This window comes from Oreochromis aureus, linkage group 20 (genome assembly GCF_013358895.1).
Source record: "Oreochromis aureus strain Israel breed Guangdong linkage group 20, ZZ_aureus, whole genome shotgun sequence".
In the NCBI taxonomy this organism is placed as follows: domain Eukaryota; kingdom Metazoa; phylum Chordata; class Actinopteri; order Cichliformes; family Cichlidae; genus Oreochromis; species Oreochromis aureus.
In genome coordinates, this window is record NC_052961.1 from 2,615,810 (window position 1) to 2,630,408 (window position 14,599).

The window sequence follows — 14,599 nt, forward strand, 5'->3', positions numbered from 1 at the left end:
CATTCTGCCTTATGTCAACAGTTCAGACTTCTGCTGGTGGTATAATGGTGGTGGTGGTGTAATTTTTCTTGAACACGTTTGGCCCATTAGAACCAGCTTAAACTCCAGTGTACCTAATAATTGATACTGAGCATGAGTGTGCCTGTGTGTAAGGATATAACCCATTTCAAAAGTACGTGCAGCCACTGAGAACAGCGTTTAAATAATTTTCATGACTAACTGTAAAATAGCAAAAAAAAAACGATGAGAAATGTGCATTACTGAGGTATATTTTGTTTAAACAGAAGGGGGAAAACAGTTTTTATGAAGCATGACAAGAACGTCATAAAATCTCAATAACAAAGGAGGATGAATGAGTAAATATTTAGTTAAAGCTGTTAAAATGAAGATTTAAATTGTTATCAACATGGTTCTGTTCTGAAATAGTCGTCTAATCTAAACAATTACATGTACTTGAAAGAGTAAATAAATTCGTTTTTACGTGACATCTCGCGTTTATACTGTTGTGGATGTGAAACATCGCGAGGTTTTTCTTAGCCAATCACGACCTTCGCCCATAAACGCTCAGCCAATGAGGAGTTGGTTTGCTCTGGCGCTGTTGTCAGGGAGGGAAACCTCCGTTCGCGGGCTGTCAGGGAGCAGAAACAGACATCATGGACGTGGAGATGGCGGAGACTGAGTGTAAGCAGAAACCCACAGAAAGCGGACAGAAGGCGGACACGGAGGCCGGAGAGTCCTCGTCTAAAGGCTCCGGGAGCGCTTACGAGCTGCCGTGGGTGGAGAAATACCGGCCGCTGAAGCTGAACGAGATTGTGGGAAACGAGGAGACTGTGAGCAGGCTAGAGGTCTTCGCCAGAGAGGGAAACGTCCCCAACATAATCATCGCAGGTCAGTGAGGACTTTTACACGGTTAGGACTTCTCATGCAAAGGGTTAGAACACTTAGAGGGTTGTGCGTGCCCCAGGCTGCCGCTAGGCTGGAGATTTATTTACAGGAAGCCTGTATGGAGGAGAATAAACAGTATAGCTACTTCGAGGAAGAACTAACTTACCAAAAGTTTGATTACCTGCTGAGAAACTCCTAAATGACTTTTGTACCTACAGGGAAAAAAGCACATTTTCAGAGTTGAGAACCACACATTTTTTATGATGGAAATTTGACCATCATTTTACCAACATGTAATGCAATATTACAGATCTCTGACACATGGTGTTATGTTCCTCATCGGTTTACTTTAAAGATCACGTGCCGTTTACCACGCTTTCTTTGACTGAGCTCAGTCACACACAACTTAAAAAGGTAGATCCCAAATACAGCTGTGCATCCAATCATCAGAGGTATGACTATCAGGGTCATTTAGGGCTTTTCATTTCTTTGACCTTTCCTTTTTCCAAGATGAAATGATTGTACAGCATAGATCTTTAATAAATGTAAAAATTAAAAGATTTATATCCATTCATTGGATTTATGAATGCTCAGAACCTGGTGTAGTTCTAAGAAGGTGAATTGTAAATTCACAAGTTGGAGAGCTGTCTTTTAGTCATTTGTAAACAACTGCAGTTTCGAGGTCGTCAGGTCGGACAAATGCACGCAGGTAAAGTTATTTAGATGTGTCTGGAGGAAAACCTAAACTTTTCACGTCAGATGCAAGGAAATTCGTTAGGATGTTCTGGAACAACTCAGGACCCATCGTGGCCCAACACTCCCATGAGCTGGAAACTGCTGGACCACCAGTGTCACTGTCCACAGTGAAGCCAGTTTTGCATCGCCATGGACTAAGATGGTGCCGACCAAGGAAGAAGCCCATAGACCAAAATTGACACCTTCAAGCTCACCTGAAATTTGCAGCTGCCCAGATGAACAAGCCAAATGCCTTCTGGAGAAGAGTTTCATGGTCAGAGGAGACAAAGATTGAGCTTTTGGACTTGATGACAGGAGGTCTGTTTGGAGGAGTAAATATGATGCTTGAAAACCCAAGAACACTGCACCAACTGTCAAGCCGTTAGTAATGGCAGCATCATTGAGGCTGTTTTGCTGCCAGTTGTACATTCCACAAAGGATGAAGGAGGATGACAGTCTCCCAATTACTCAGCTTGATCTCAAATCAAATCAATTAGATGGTTGAAACTAAGACACAGTTGTTAGCAGGATAACATTAAGCTGAAAATTTTGAACTACACTTAAAAGTTGGTTCTGGTGGTGCCAGTTTAGTTCACAGGTAGAGCTGGGCGATATAAGATTTTTTCACATCACGATATGTTTTTTTTCATTTCAGGCGATAACGATATATATCACGATATAAGCCAAATAACTATATTTGTAAGATTTAAATGTGCCGTTGCTCACAAGTAAAATGTGAAATAATTAGCAGCTTGTTTTGATTTAAATATTTATTTCCCATAATAAGTTCAACAGGGTAGATGTACTTAAGGAACATGAGACTTCAGTTTCAGATAAATAAAGGCAAATATTGCAAACTACACAAAACGCAGCCACTAAAGCGTTTAAGTTTCAAAACAGAAAAAACAAAACAGACTAAATTGTCAATTCCACTTAGAAATAGGGCTGCCACGATTAGTCGACTAGTCACGATTACGTCGACTATCAAAATCGTCGACGACTGATTTAATAGTCGACGCGTCGTTTGAAGCTTTGTAAGATCACAAAAGACGCAGGAATAAGTAGTAGGATTTAAGAGTGTAATAACGGACTGAAACAGAAGATGGCAGCACTGCATGTACAAGGATGCCAGCTGCCGTTACACTCGAAGAAGAAGAAGCAGCAGTGTCCCAGAATTCATAGCGCCCTGCTCAGTTTTCAACAATGGCGGCAGCTAGTTAGTTTTAATATTACTCTTATTAATCTTTCTGGGTCACAAAATAAACGTTTAACATATTTTCAGGCGAGAATGTAGCTGTGTAAACCTCAAATATCTGCTCAGTTTATCAAGACACTGCATATTTTCAAAAGTGCTCCGACGCTGGAGACGTCTGTTACCCACTAGCTCGATAGCTAGCCGGGGCAAGGCTCACTAGAGCCCGTGAGAACACCGGACTCCCGGCAAATCGTTTTCAAACCCACCACTGTCTTTCGCTACTCAGGTTAAACATATATAAGTCAGTTAGATAACTTAAAAATGTTATTGTTTGGCCTTTTTTTTTTTTTTTTTTTTTTTTTAGTATTTTATTTGTTCCTGAGTAAATCGGTTTGGCTGAGATTAAAGTTATAGTTTATACACGACTGAATAAACGTCAAGCAGACAACTGATTATCAGAAGTGTGAGATGTTCGAGAATATACTCCGGTGTCCCGTTATATTTTAGATAGCAAGGAGTTTATTAAACTTTACCGAAACAATCTGTAAATCTCATTAAATTGAATAAACTATCATCTTGTCTTTATTTTTAGTTAGCACATACCCTAAACACTTAAAACTGTAAGCTAATGTTATATAAGAGCAGATGCTGCTGGTGCAATAAGCTGCACGCGTTTACGTCCAATGGATGCATGATCCGATTAGTCGACTAATCGCAAAAATAATCGGTGACTAGTCGACTATCAAAATAATCGTTTGTGGCAGCCCTACTTAGAAACAAAATTTTAATTCTAAAAATAAATCTTAGTTTGTTTTACAGAAGAACAGACAAAATTGACTAACTTTTGTCAATATCAAATAAACTGAGAACTAAAAGGAAATTCTCAATCTCTCCTTGTTGTATAGCTTAGCTTTTCAAACAGTTTTAACAGTGACTTTAGTCTGACAAAAGCCGAATGACGAATTAGCGCTTTCAGTCAGAGATTGAGCATGCACCACTTTATTGTATTTCCAGACTTGCTTTCGGCACAATTTACAGTGCGCGCTACTCTGTTTTTTGTCAGACTTAAATAGCCGAAATACCTTCACACTACGGAACTTCTGTGGCCCTTCCGTTCGACAAGCTCTCCGGCATTGGAACCATCATCTGTTTTCTCTTCGGTAACCTTCGCTCACGCTCTCGGTTGATTTTTCTCTAGTCGGCACACTCATTTCCTCCATTACCTGGGCAGCCCGGCTGGCTGCTTCCAATTCAATTCAATTCAATTCAATTCAATTTTATTTATATAGCGCCAAATCACAACAAAAGTCGCCTCAAGGCGCTTTATATTGTACAATAGATCGCACAATAATAAATACAGAAAACCCCAACAATCATATCATATGACCCCTATGAGCAAGCACTTTGGCGACAGTGGGAAGGAAAAACTCCCTTTTAACAGGAAGAAACCTCCGGCAGAACCAGGCTTAGGGAGGCGGGGCCATCTGCTGCGACCGGTTGGGGTGAAGAAGGAAAACAGGATGAAAGACATGCTGTGGAAGAGAGACAGAAATTAATAACAGATATGATTCGATGCAGAGAGGTCTATTAACACATAGTGAGTGGCTGGAAAGGAAAAACTCAATGCATCATGGGAATCCCCGGCAGCCTACGTCTATTGCAGCATAACTAAGGGAGGATTCAGGGTCACCTGGTCCAGCCCTAACTATATGCTTTAGCAAAAAGGAAAGTTTGAAGCCTAATCTTGAAAGTAGAGATAGTGTCTGTCTCCTGAATCCAAACTGGAAGCTGGTTCCACAGAAGAGGGGCCTGAAAACTGAAGGCTCTCCTCCCATTCTACTTTTAAATACTCTAGGAACAACAAGTAGGCCTGCAGAGTGAGAGCGAAGTGCTCTAATAGGGTGATATGGTACTACAAGGTCATTAAGATCAGATGGGGCCTGATTATTTAAGACCTTGTATGTGAGGAGCAGGATTTTGAATTCAATTCTGGATTTAACAGGAAGCCAATGAAGGAAGCCAAACAGGAGAAATCTGCTCTCTCTTTCTAGTCCCTGTCAGGACTCTTGCTGCAGCATTTTGGATTAGCTGAAGACTTTTCAGCGAGTTTTAGGACATCCTGATAATAAAGAATTACAGTAGTCCAGCCTGGAAGTAATAAATGCATGAACTAGTTTTTCAGCATCACTCTGAGACAGGATATTTCTAATTTTAGAGATGTTGCGCAAATGGAAGAAAGCAGTCTTACATATTTGTTTAATATGTGCATTAAAGGACATGTCCTGGTCAAAAATGACTCCAAGGTTCCTCACAGTGTTACTGGAGGCCAAGGTAATGCCATCCAGAGTAAGAATCTGCTTAGATACCATATTTCTAAGATTTTCAGGGCCGAGTACAATAACCTCAGTTTTATCTGAATTAAGAAGCAGAAAGTTAGCGGCCATCCAGGTCTTTATGTCTTTAAGACATTCCTGCAGTTTAACTAATTGGTGTGTGTTACCTGGCTTCATGGATAGATAGAGCTGCGTGTCATCTGCATAGCAGTGAAAATTTATGCTATGTCTTCTAATGATGCTGCCTAAGGGAAGCATGTATAATGTAAACAGAATTGGTCCTAGCACTGAACCCTGTGGAACACCATAATTGACCTTAGTGTGTGAAGAGGACTCTCCATTTACATGTACAAATTGGAGTCTATTAGATAGATATGATACAAACCACTGCAGTGCAGTACCTGTAATACCTACAGCATGTTCTAATCGCTCTAATAGGATATTATGATCAACAGTATCAAAGCGCAGCACTGAGGTCTAGCAGGACAAGCACAGAGATGAGTCTACTGTCAGAGGCCATAAGAAGATCATTTGTAACCTTCACTAAAGCTGTTTCTGTGCTGTGCTGAGCTCTGAAACCTGACTGAAACTCTTCAAATAAGCCATTCCTCTGCAGATGATCTGTTAGCTGTTTGACAACTACTCTTTCAAGGATTTTTGATATAAAAGGAAGGTTGGAAATTGGCCTGTAATTAGCTAAGACAGCTGGGTCTAGAGATGGCTTTTTGAGTAAAGGTTTAACTACAGCCAGCTTGAAGGCCTGTGGTACATAGCCGATTATTAGAGATAGGTTGATCATACTTAAGATCGAAGCATTAATTAATGGCAGGACTTCTTTGAGCAGTTTTGTAGGAATGGGGTCTAAAAGACACGTTGATGGTTTGGAGGAATTAATTATTGAAGTTAACTCAGAAAGATCAATTGGAGAAAAAGAGTCTAACTTAACATCGATGGTATTAAAAGTAGCTGTAGATAATATTACATCTGTGGGATGATTATTGGTAATTTTTCTCTAATGATAAAAATTTTATTTGTGAAGAAGTTCATGAAGTCATTACTAGTTAACGTTAAAGGGATGGTTGGCTCAGTAGAGCTCTGACTGTTTGTCAGCCTGGCTACAGTGCTGAAGAGAAACCTGGGGTTGTTCTTATTTTCTTCAATCAGTGACGAATAGTAAGATGTTCTGGCTTTGCGGAGGGCTTTCTTATAAAGCAGCAAACTATTTCTCCAGGCTAAATGATGATCCTCTAAATTTGTGACACGCCATTTCCTCTCCAGCTTACGAGTTATCTGCTTTTAGGCTACGTGTTTGAGAATTATACCACGGAGTCAGGGACTTTGGATTTGAGGCCTTAGTTTTCACAGGAGCTACAGTATCCAGAGTCGCATGCGTAGTGAGGAGGTAAAATTATTAACAAGATAATCGACCTCTGTTGGAGTAGCGTTCAGATAGCTGCTCTGCTCTATGTTGGTACAGGGCATTGAAGATGATAACAGTGGGTGGATTATATTCTTAAACTTAGTTACAGCACTTTCGGAAAGACATCTACTGTGATAAAGTCTACTCTCCACTGCTGTGTAATCAATTATTGTAAATGTAAATGTTATCAGGAAATGATCAGACAGCAGAGGGTTTTCAGGAAACACTGTTAAATGTTCAGTTTCTATGCCATATGTTAAAACAAGATCTAGAGTGTGATTAAAGTGGTGGGTGGGTTCTTTTACATTTTGAGAGAAGCCAATTAAGTCTAATAACAGATTAAATGCCATGTTGAGGCTGTCATTTTAGCATCTACATGGATGTTAAAATCACCACAATATGGAGGAGAGAGACCTAATATTTAATAATCCACATTTCACTGTTTTACTCTTTGGTTCAGATGTGGATACTGTATTGTTCTTTCTTTGTGATTTTTTTATGTTTAAGTTGTTTGTTGCTGGTTTTAGTTTGTTTTTTGTCTGTTTGGGAGCTGACACGGTCTCAATGGAGATGGGTTTTGGGGGTAGCAGGAGGAGAGAAGCTGCAGAGAGGCGTGTAAGACTGCAACTCTGCTTCCTGGTCCCAACTCTGGATAGTCATATTTTGGGAGTTTAATAAATTTGTCCATATTTCTAGAAATGAGAGCTGCTCCATCCAAAGTGGGATGGATGCCGTCTCTCCTAACAAGACCAGGTTTCCTCCAGAAGGTTTGCCAATTATCTATGAAGCCCACATCGTTTCTGGGACACCACTCAGACAGCCAGCAATTTAAGGAGAACATGCAGCTAAACATGTCACTCCTGGTCTGATTGGGGAGGGGACCAGAGAAAACTACAGAGTCCGACATTGTTTTGGCAAAGTTACAAACACACAAACACACATGTGCGCCTTGGCGCTTGTGCTGTACGTAACAAGTCACATGACGTGACGCTGCGGCTGTGATTGGTTCGGCTCTGCGCTACTTAATTTGGATTGGCTGTTCTTTTTTTTCTTTTAAGAGGACAAGAGAGATGAGGCCTATCACAATAGTTAAATTTTTCTATCGAGAAAAAGTTATTTCGCAATACATATCGTTATCGTTCTATCGCCCAGCTCTATTCACAGGGATGAGCAGGCAACCATATGCCGTATGGCTGGCCCAAGTTTGAATCGGAACCCTTTGCTGCTCGTCTTCCCCTCTCTCTCTCTCTGCTTTCCTGTCACTCTTCTGTGCACCTAGCTAATAAAGCCTGTATCAGGAAACTAACCAATTTACCAGAGCGGTCAAACATCCAGTCAATTATGCCAGAAGCTAGTTGATGGCAACCAAAAGGATCAGGTCGAAGTGCAGGTTGCTAAGGGACATTTAACCAAATATTATTTGGGGAATATTTCTATATATGAACCTGTGTGGATTAGAGAAAATCCAAAATACATTAAAAAAACAAGAATTGTGTGCTCACGCTTTAAAGTCATTAAAGATGTATGCTGTATAATCATTCCACTTTCAAAAAATAAATGTTAAAAGAAATGATTAAAAAAACCAAAATTACAGTGGCATTCATATCTACGAGGAGAGTGTACAGTACATAAGGACATCAGAAGACAAAAGGTAGCCAGTAAACCTGCATCCTTATAAAAACTGAGACCAATGAGACTACAGCGTCACATCTAAAGACTAATTTTGCATGTAACGGGCATTTCTTAAAGTAACTGAAGGAAAAACTGTGTTTTCCAAGGAAATGTCATCTTCTATGTGCTTTATTTTTACTTGAGTTCTTGGACATGTAGACTCACCTGAGGTCTGAAGCAGCATTAGGGGCTTTGTGAGGTCACTTCAGATATAATTCTAGTTTTTATGAATGCGGTTCATCAGCTTGTAACTTTTGCAGCAGAGCTAACCAGCTCTGGACAAGCTTATGCACCAAATAAGAGATCAGCAGGTATGACAGTCGCCATCTACCACCAGGCAGATAATTGGGAAACTCTGGCTGAGTCATGCATGTTGTTATTCAGGTCCTCCCGGCACTGGAAAGACCACCAGCATCTTGTGTTTGGCCCGCGCTTTGTTGGGAACCTCTATGAAGGACGCCGTGCTGGAGCTGAACGCCTCCAACGACAGGTGAGGCGCCGCTCAGGACGACCGCTGGTCGTTTGGTGAAGGTGGGCTGGGAGCTGACGGTGAGCTTTTTATCTGCAGGGGCATCGACGTGGTGAGGAACAAGATCAAGATGTTTGCTCAGCAGAAGGTCACGCTGCCCAAAGGACGGCACAAGATCATCATTCTGGACGAAGCCGACAGGTAAGCAAGCCGTGCAGTGACTTTTAAAAATAAGGAAATTCCAATACTTCGGATAAAAGTTAAAGGTAACATGAAGTACGGAATACTGATAACAAGGAAGATCTGCTGGCAGTGCCCTCGTCGGTCATGTTCACACTGAAAACCAGTTTTTGTCTCTTGGTCCTCGTCTTTGTGAATCCTCCATAAAACATGCTTTGCTCCCACGAAAGACCAGTCACACAGAACGAATCAAGCTTCAGTAGCACTGCATTGACCAAAATGACAAACGTCAACTGTTCTCTTAAAAAAAGCACAAAAACCAACAAATCTCTAAGCTGAGGTCCTTTGGTTGCAAAGTCAGTTTGTGCAGAGTGCAAAATGACAAGCAAGTAAAACTTTACTGACATAACACACTTCATCAGAGATGGAGAATCCCACCACTAGATGTCAGTAAATTGCAGTCAACTGCAATTTTGGGGCATACTCCTGGCTATGGGGGCTGCTGTAGGAGAAATCTGTTTTAGTCCACCAAGAAATCAAAAACATGAAATTGATATCGTCCCATAACGGCAGGGACCGGCTGCTGTGTTTGTCCTTCTGTTTGTGTTGCGAGAGATCTATCTTATCTATCCTAATCTAATCTTATCTATCTAATCTATCTAATAAAGAAGTAATAAAAAACAGATACATCAATTTAAATATTCTGTAGTTGGTTTTTTTACGTTTTAACCCCCCGAGTCACCCCAAAAACTCTGGCCACCGTTCATCTGTAGCGAGCATACTCCAACGTGGAACAGGTCATTCCCGGAGGTTTTCCCCACCTGTACAGGCTGTCAGTCCACTGTTTACTTCAGCTGTCAATGCCGGGTCAGAAGTGTTCGTCTCTATTTACACTAAGAGGCTGTAAATGTTTGTGAAATGAGTCCGATACAGGTTGATGAGTCAGAGAAGCTCCCTTGTGTCCGATGGCAGCGATACCGAGGTGATTCGTTGAGATGAACTTTGCTGCCAGTAACTGTTGCTGTTTTTGTTTCTGTTACCTGGTTTTAGTGAAACTTTCTTTGAAGTGGCTCTAACATAGTTAGACTCAGATGCTTGGTGAATAAACTTCATGCGATGTGAGAATCTAATCATGCTGTTCATCAGAGTGAACTTAATATAACCTGTAAATGAAAATAAAAAGTTTACATCAGTGACAGTGTAACTGATGAGTAGACACAGCTGGACAACCTGCTCAGTTGTACCTGCCCTCCATCACATGTGACTTGGCAGCAGCTGTTTGACAGTAAAGACTAGAATTGAATAGAATAGACCTTTATTGTCATTGTATATGTACAACAAAATTATGGTTGCAACAAATAGTGTGTGTGTGTGTGTGTGTGTGTGTATGTATATATATCTCTCTCTCTCTCTCTCTCTCTCTCTCTCTCTCTCCATATATATATATATATATATATATATATATATATATATATATATATATATATATATATATGTGTAGTGCAAAGGACTTGGTCTGGTATAGTATAGTGTCTGTGTGTGAGGCTGTGGGTGGGTGGGCAGGTGGGGGTGTAGGGGGAGCTTTTTGACAGCAAAACAGTCAATCTTGTGTGAACACTGATCTGAGAGCAGTTTCTGTGATGTTTCCATCCTCCCAGCATGACAGACGGAGCTCAGCAGGCGCTGAGGAGGATCATGGAGATCTACTCAAAGACAACGCGCTTCGCTCTCGCCTGCAACGCCTCTGATAAGATCATCGAGCCGATCCAGTCCCGCTGCGCCGTGCTGCGGTACTCCAAACTGACCGACGGACAGATCCTCGTCCGGCTGCAGGAAGTGGTGGAGAAAGAGCGCCTCTCAGTGTCCGACGATGGACTGGAGGCCATCATCTTCACTGCGCAGGGAGACATGAGACAGGTGAGGGGCGGAGCTTAGAGTCAGGCGCTCATCCCAGAGGTTGAACATGGATTTTCTGAATCCGTTTTGCCCTTTTCTTTCCAGGCGCTGAACAACCTGCAGTCCACTCACTCTGGTTTCGGCTACATCAACAGTGAGAACGTGTTTAAGGTGTGCGACGAGCCCCATCCCCTGATGGTAAAAAGCATGTTGGGACACTGCGTGGACGGGAACATCGACGAGGCCTACAAAGTCGTGGAGCAGCTGTGGGCGCTGGGCTATTCTCCAGAGGACATCATTGGGAACATCTTCAGGGTCTGTAAGACCTACCAGATGGCCGAGTACCTGAAACTGGAGTTCATCAAGGTGAGTTCATCAACGGCTCCGATTGAAATCAGCTGATCCTGACGACTTGTAAACCACTGGTAGTCCCAGCACATGGCAGCTGCTCTGTGAAGGCATGCACAGAGTATTATATCAGCATCAGCTGTTTAGAAAAATAAATAAAAGCCCTTCACTCGCCATTATTGTTTTCAGAAGTGAGTTTGTAGGCAGGTGTCGTTATCTGGACTCATTTAACCAAACATCGGGCATAAGCAGGTAAGCAGTCAGTGTAGAACTACATTTATACTGTTCTGCATCACCATTAATACACAGGCATTCCCGTGACAGCATGATGCACTTTTGAGATTAAATATAAAAACAGAATTCAAATATAGTGTATGTACAAGATGTGAGTTGAGAGTGTAGTGTAGGTGTTCTGTTTTAGTATCAGATATTAACGCTAACAGAAAAGTGTCTGATTGTGCTGCGAACAGGAAAAAAAGAAGTAAACATTTATTAGTGATCAGGGAAACACAAAGCCCTCAGACGCTCCTGCTCTCCCAGCAGAGAATCGTCCAGGAGTGACAGTCTTTTTCTGGAGAATTGATTGGTCAGTAGACGGTGATTTCGTACCAGTTCGTCTGCAGTATAAGTTGCCATGGCGATTTACCCCATTAGGAAGTGAACCACCTTCAGAGTACAGAAAACCCAGAGTTAACCCTAATGTTACCTGGATACGGTGAAATCCTGCCGGGTGGAGCAGATGCTCGTTTTGCTTGATAAGCTGACCCTGAGCGGGTCCTTCTGTCTGAGTGAGCCTTTCTGTGGCCACTTCCTCTTTTGGTGTAACCTCTGACTCAGCTTCCACTTAAACGCTCACGTTAAATCACTGAAATCTTTTACAATTGAGTTCCACTTATTTGTCCTTCATTTCATCACGTTCATTGTTCACTCAAAGCATCCCTGGAGTGTCGGCAGGTTGCTCAGAAGGCCTCTGCAAGGTACTCGCGTGTCACAGTTACTAATTCACTGCACCAACTTCTTGTTAACTTCAGAGTGGAACTCCAGATTCTGGAAGATCCTGCAAAGACCAGGACCGGCATATATCCGAGAACTTTTACGTGCAAACATGCCCGTCTGTGAGGTCATGTGATCAGGGTCTGAGACGTTTGCTCAGAACAGTAGCAGAGGTCAGATTTATTAGTATGATGTGAAGGAAACCACAGTGTGCATCTGACGGTGAGGTCACGTTTTTATCTTTAACCACCCTCACTCATTGCTTTTTCTTTCTCCTCTGACGTTTGTGTTTCAGGTTCTTGAGGCTTCTGCTTTTTTCTTTTTTAAGCACTGTAGGTAATAAACTGAAACCAACTTTTAACCTAAGGTTTCTTCCGCAACAGAACAGGAAGTAAAGTCTCACGCTGCTATACAAAGATCCCTGTGACACCAGATGTGACTGAATTTCCCTCCTGAGTCACCTGATGGGGAAATCCCCTGCTGACTGGATGGATGGAGTCGCCGCCCACGGGGGACTGTCTGCGCTGTTCACACACTTTGGAGGTTTTCTGTTAACTGGGAAATGGGGACAGAACTCGGAGTTGCTTCCCTTTGCAAGGCTGACTTGTAATATGCAAATATTTGTCAGACTGTGACTGTGAGCGGCGCCCAGGCATAAGACAGCGGCTGCTTAGCCACGCCCATGCAGGATGTGATTACTCAGTCCTCCGGTAGAGCGGTTGAATGTCGGTGTACTCTCACTGGGTTCACGTACCGCTGTTTATTTTCTAAATTTAAATTACTGTCAACTGTGCTGGTTCGAGCAGCTGTCATCTGCTTTCCTTTTCAGCTTCCTGTCACGCGGCGAAACAGGAAGGACGATGCTGCTGTCTGCTGGGCTGCTGTGTTGGGCGGGTGGTGGCCACTTGCATACATCTATGAGCTCTCAGGAAATATGAATAATAACTGAGGAGCAGTTCTGCTGATGGCTACCGATTAAAGGAGATTTTAAACAAAGTGCTGAACATCATTGATGGACTCCTCTGGTAGTACCACAGGACAGGCTGACAGAGACGCCCTCCCCGGTGCTGTTACAGATCTGGATGTTTTAGGTTTTCTTAGTGGAAATTTTCCGGAACTTTCTGAACTCCGGCACCCAAACATCGATTTTTACCTGGATCATGTTCCTGAGGGCAGATGTCAGAGCTGAGATATCCAGACTTTCCTCTCCACAGCCACCTCCTTCCCCGGAAGCTCATTCCAGCTGCACGCTTCCATGATTTATTTATTTATTTATTTTGTCCTGTTCTGAGGTGAGGACAGGAACAGATGGAGGAGTAAAACAGCTTCACCGTGACTGACTGTCTGCATCCATCAGTCCCACTCATCAGCTCGTCTCTAGGCAGAAACCTGTAAACACTTTATGGTGTCGTTTCGGTCTGACGGAGCATGAAGTCGAGGACGGCAGCAGCTTTAAGCTTCAAGCTGCTGGTCAGTCTGAGCTGGAGGAGCTCAAGTGTTGAAATCTGCTCTGTAGAAATCCCCGTGTTTACTTTTTATTCTAAATAGTTTCTTGAAGCAAGTCTTGGGTTCAGAGCTCACGGATCCATTTTAATTTCACTGGGATAATCTTGGTGTATTTTCAGGCTACTTTTATATTTTCTGTGGAAAACATCTGAAGTCATTAAAATACAAACCAACTTTGCCAGGTCAGATATATCACTAAAGTAAAAACTGTTCCTAATCTGAGTATTGTGACTGTGTGATTCTTCAGTCACCATACTCAAAGGTAACGTCATTTAAACTGTCTCATTTCTGACCGTCAGAGTCGAGCCGGCGTGCAGTTTCCCGCTTCCTAAAAGTTTCAGCTGTTCCCTTAACGATGACTTTCCATGCAAATTCGTCCCATCTCACCTCTGTCTCATTGTTTCTCTCCTTCAGGAGATCGGCTACACCCACATGCGGATAGCTGAAGGTGTGAACTCCCTGCTGCAGATGGCCGGTCTGCTCGCACGGCTCTGCAGCAAGACGGCGCCCGCCGCTGCCAGCTAAACCCCAGCGAACCGCCGAGCGCCTCAAAGCTGCCCGCTCAGAATCAGACTGTTCACTGCTGACAGAGTCAAGACTGTAACAGCACGTCACTCATTCCTGCAAAATGATGTAAAGAAACTTAAAGCTGCATCATTGGATTAAATGTTCATCGGTCAGAGTTTGTCTGCTGCTTTCTGGTTTTTAGCCATGAAGCAAGTTTTAAATTTAAACCTCAAAAGCTGTTAAAAATATTTGTGTTGCTGTGTTGTCTTGTTTTGTGTTGCTGACCAACAGAAGTGTTTTGTATGCTTTGAGATCTTTGAGAAAATAAAGGTGGGACTGTTGTGAAGGTAAACATCAGATATCACTGATACTTATTTGAACCAGGGTCTACCCTGTAGGGCAGGGGTCCCCAACTCCAGGCCTCGAGGGCCGGTGTCCTGCAGTTTTTAAGATTTGTCCGT

The 14,599-nt window shown here is 42.5% G+C and overlaps 1 protein-coding gene across 1 annotated transcript; it reads left to right on the forward strand.

The window, feature by feature from the left end:
- The first annotated feature begins 579 nt into the window (after window positions 1-579).
- Window positions 580-14,490, forward strand: rfc2 (replication factor C (activator 1) 2). Its single transcript, XM_039604893.1, has 6 exons — window positions 580-888; window positions 8,624-8,729; window positions 8,808-8,909; window positions 10,547-10,805; window positions 10,890-11,150; window positions 14,046-14,490. Exons 1-6 carry the CDS (start codon window positions 654-656, stop codon window positions 14,154-14,156), a joined length of 1,074 nt encoding a protein of 357 aa, XP_039460827.1. The 5' UTR covers window positions 580-653; the 3' UTR covers window positions 14,157-14,490.
- The last annotated feature ends 109 nt before the right edge of the window (window positions 14,491-14,599 follow it).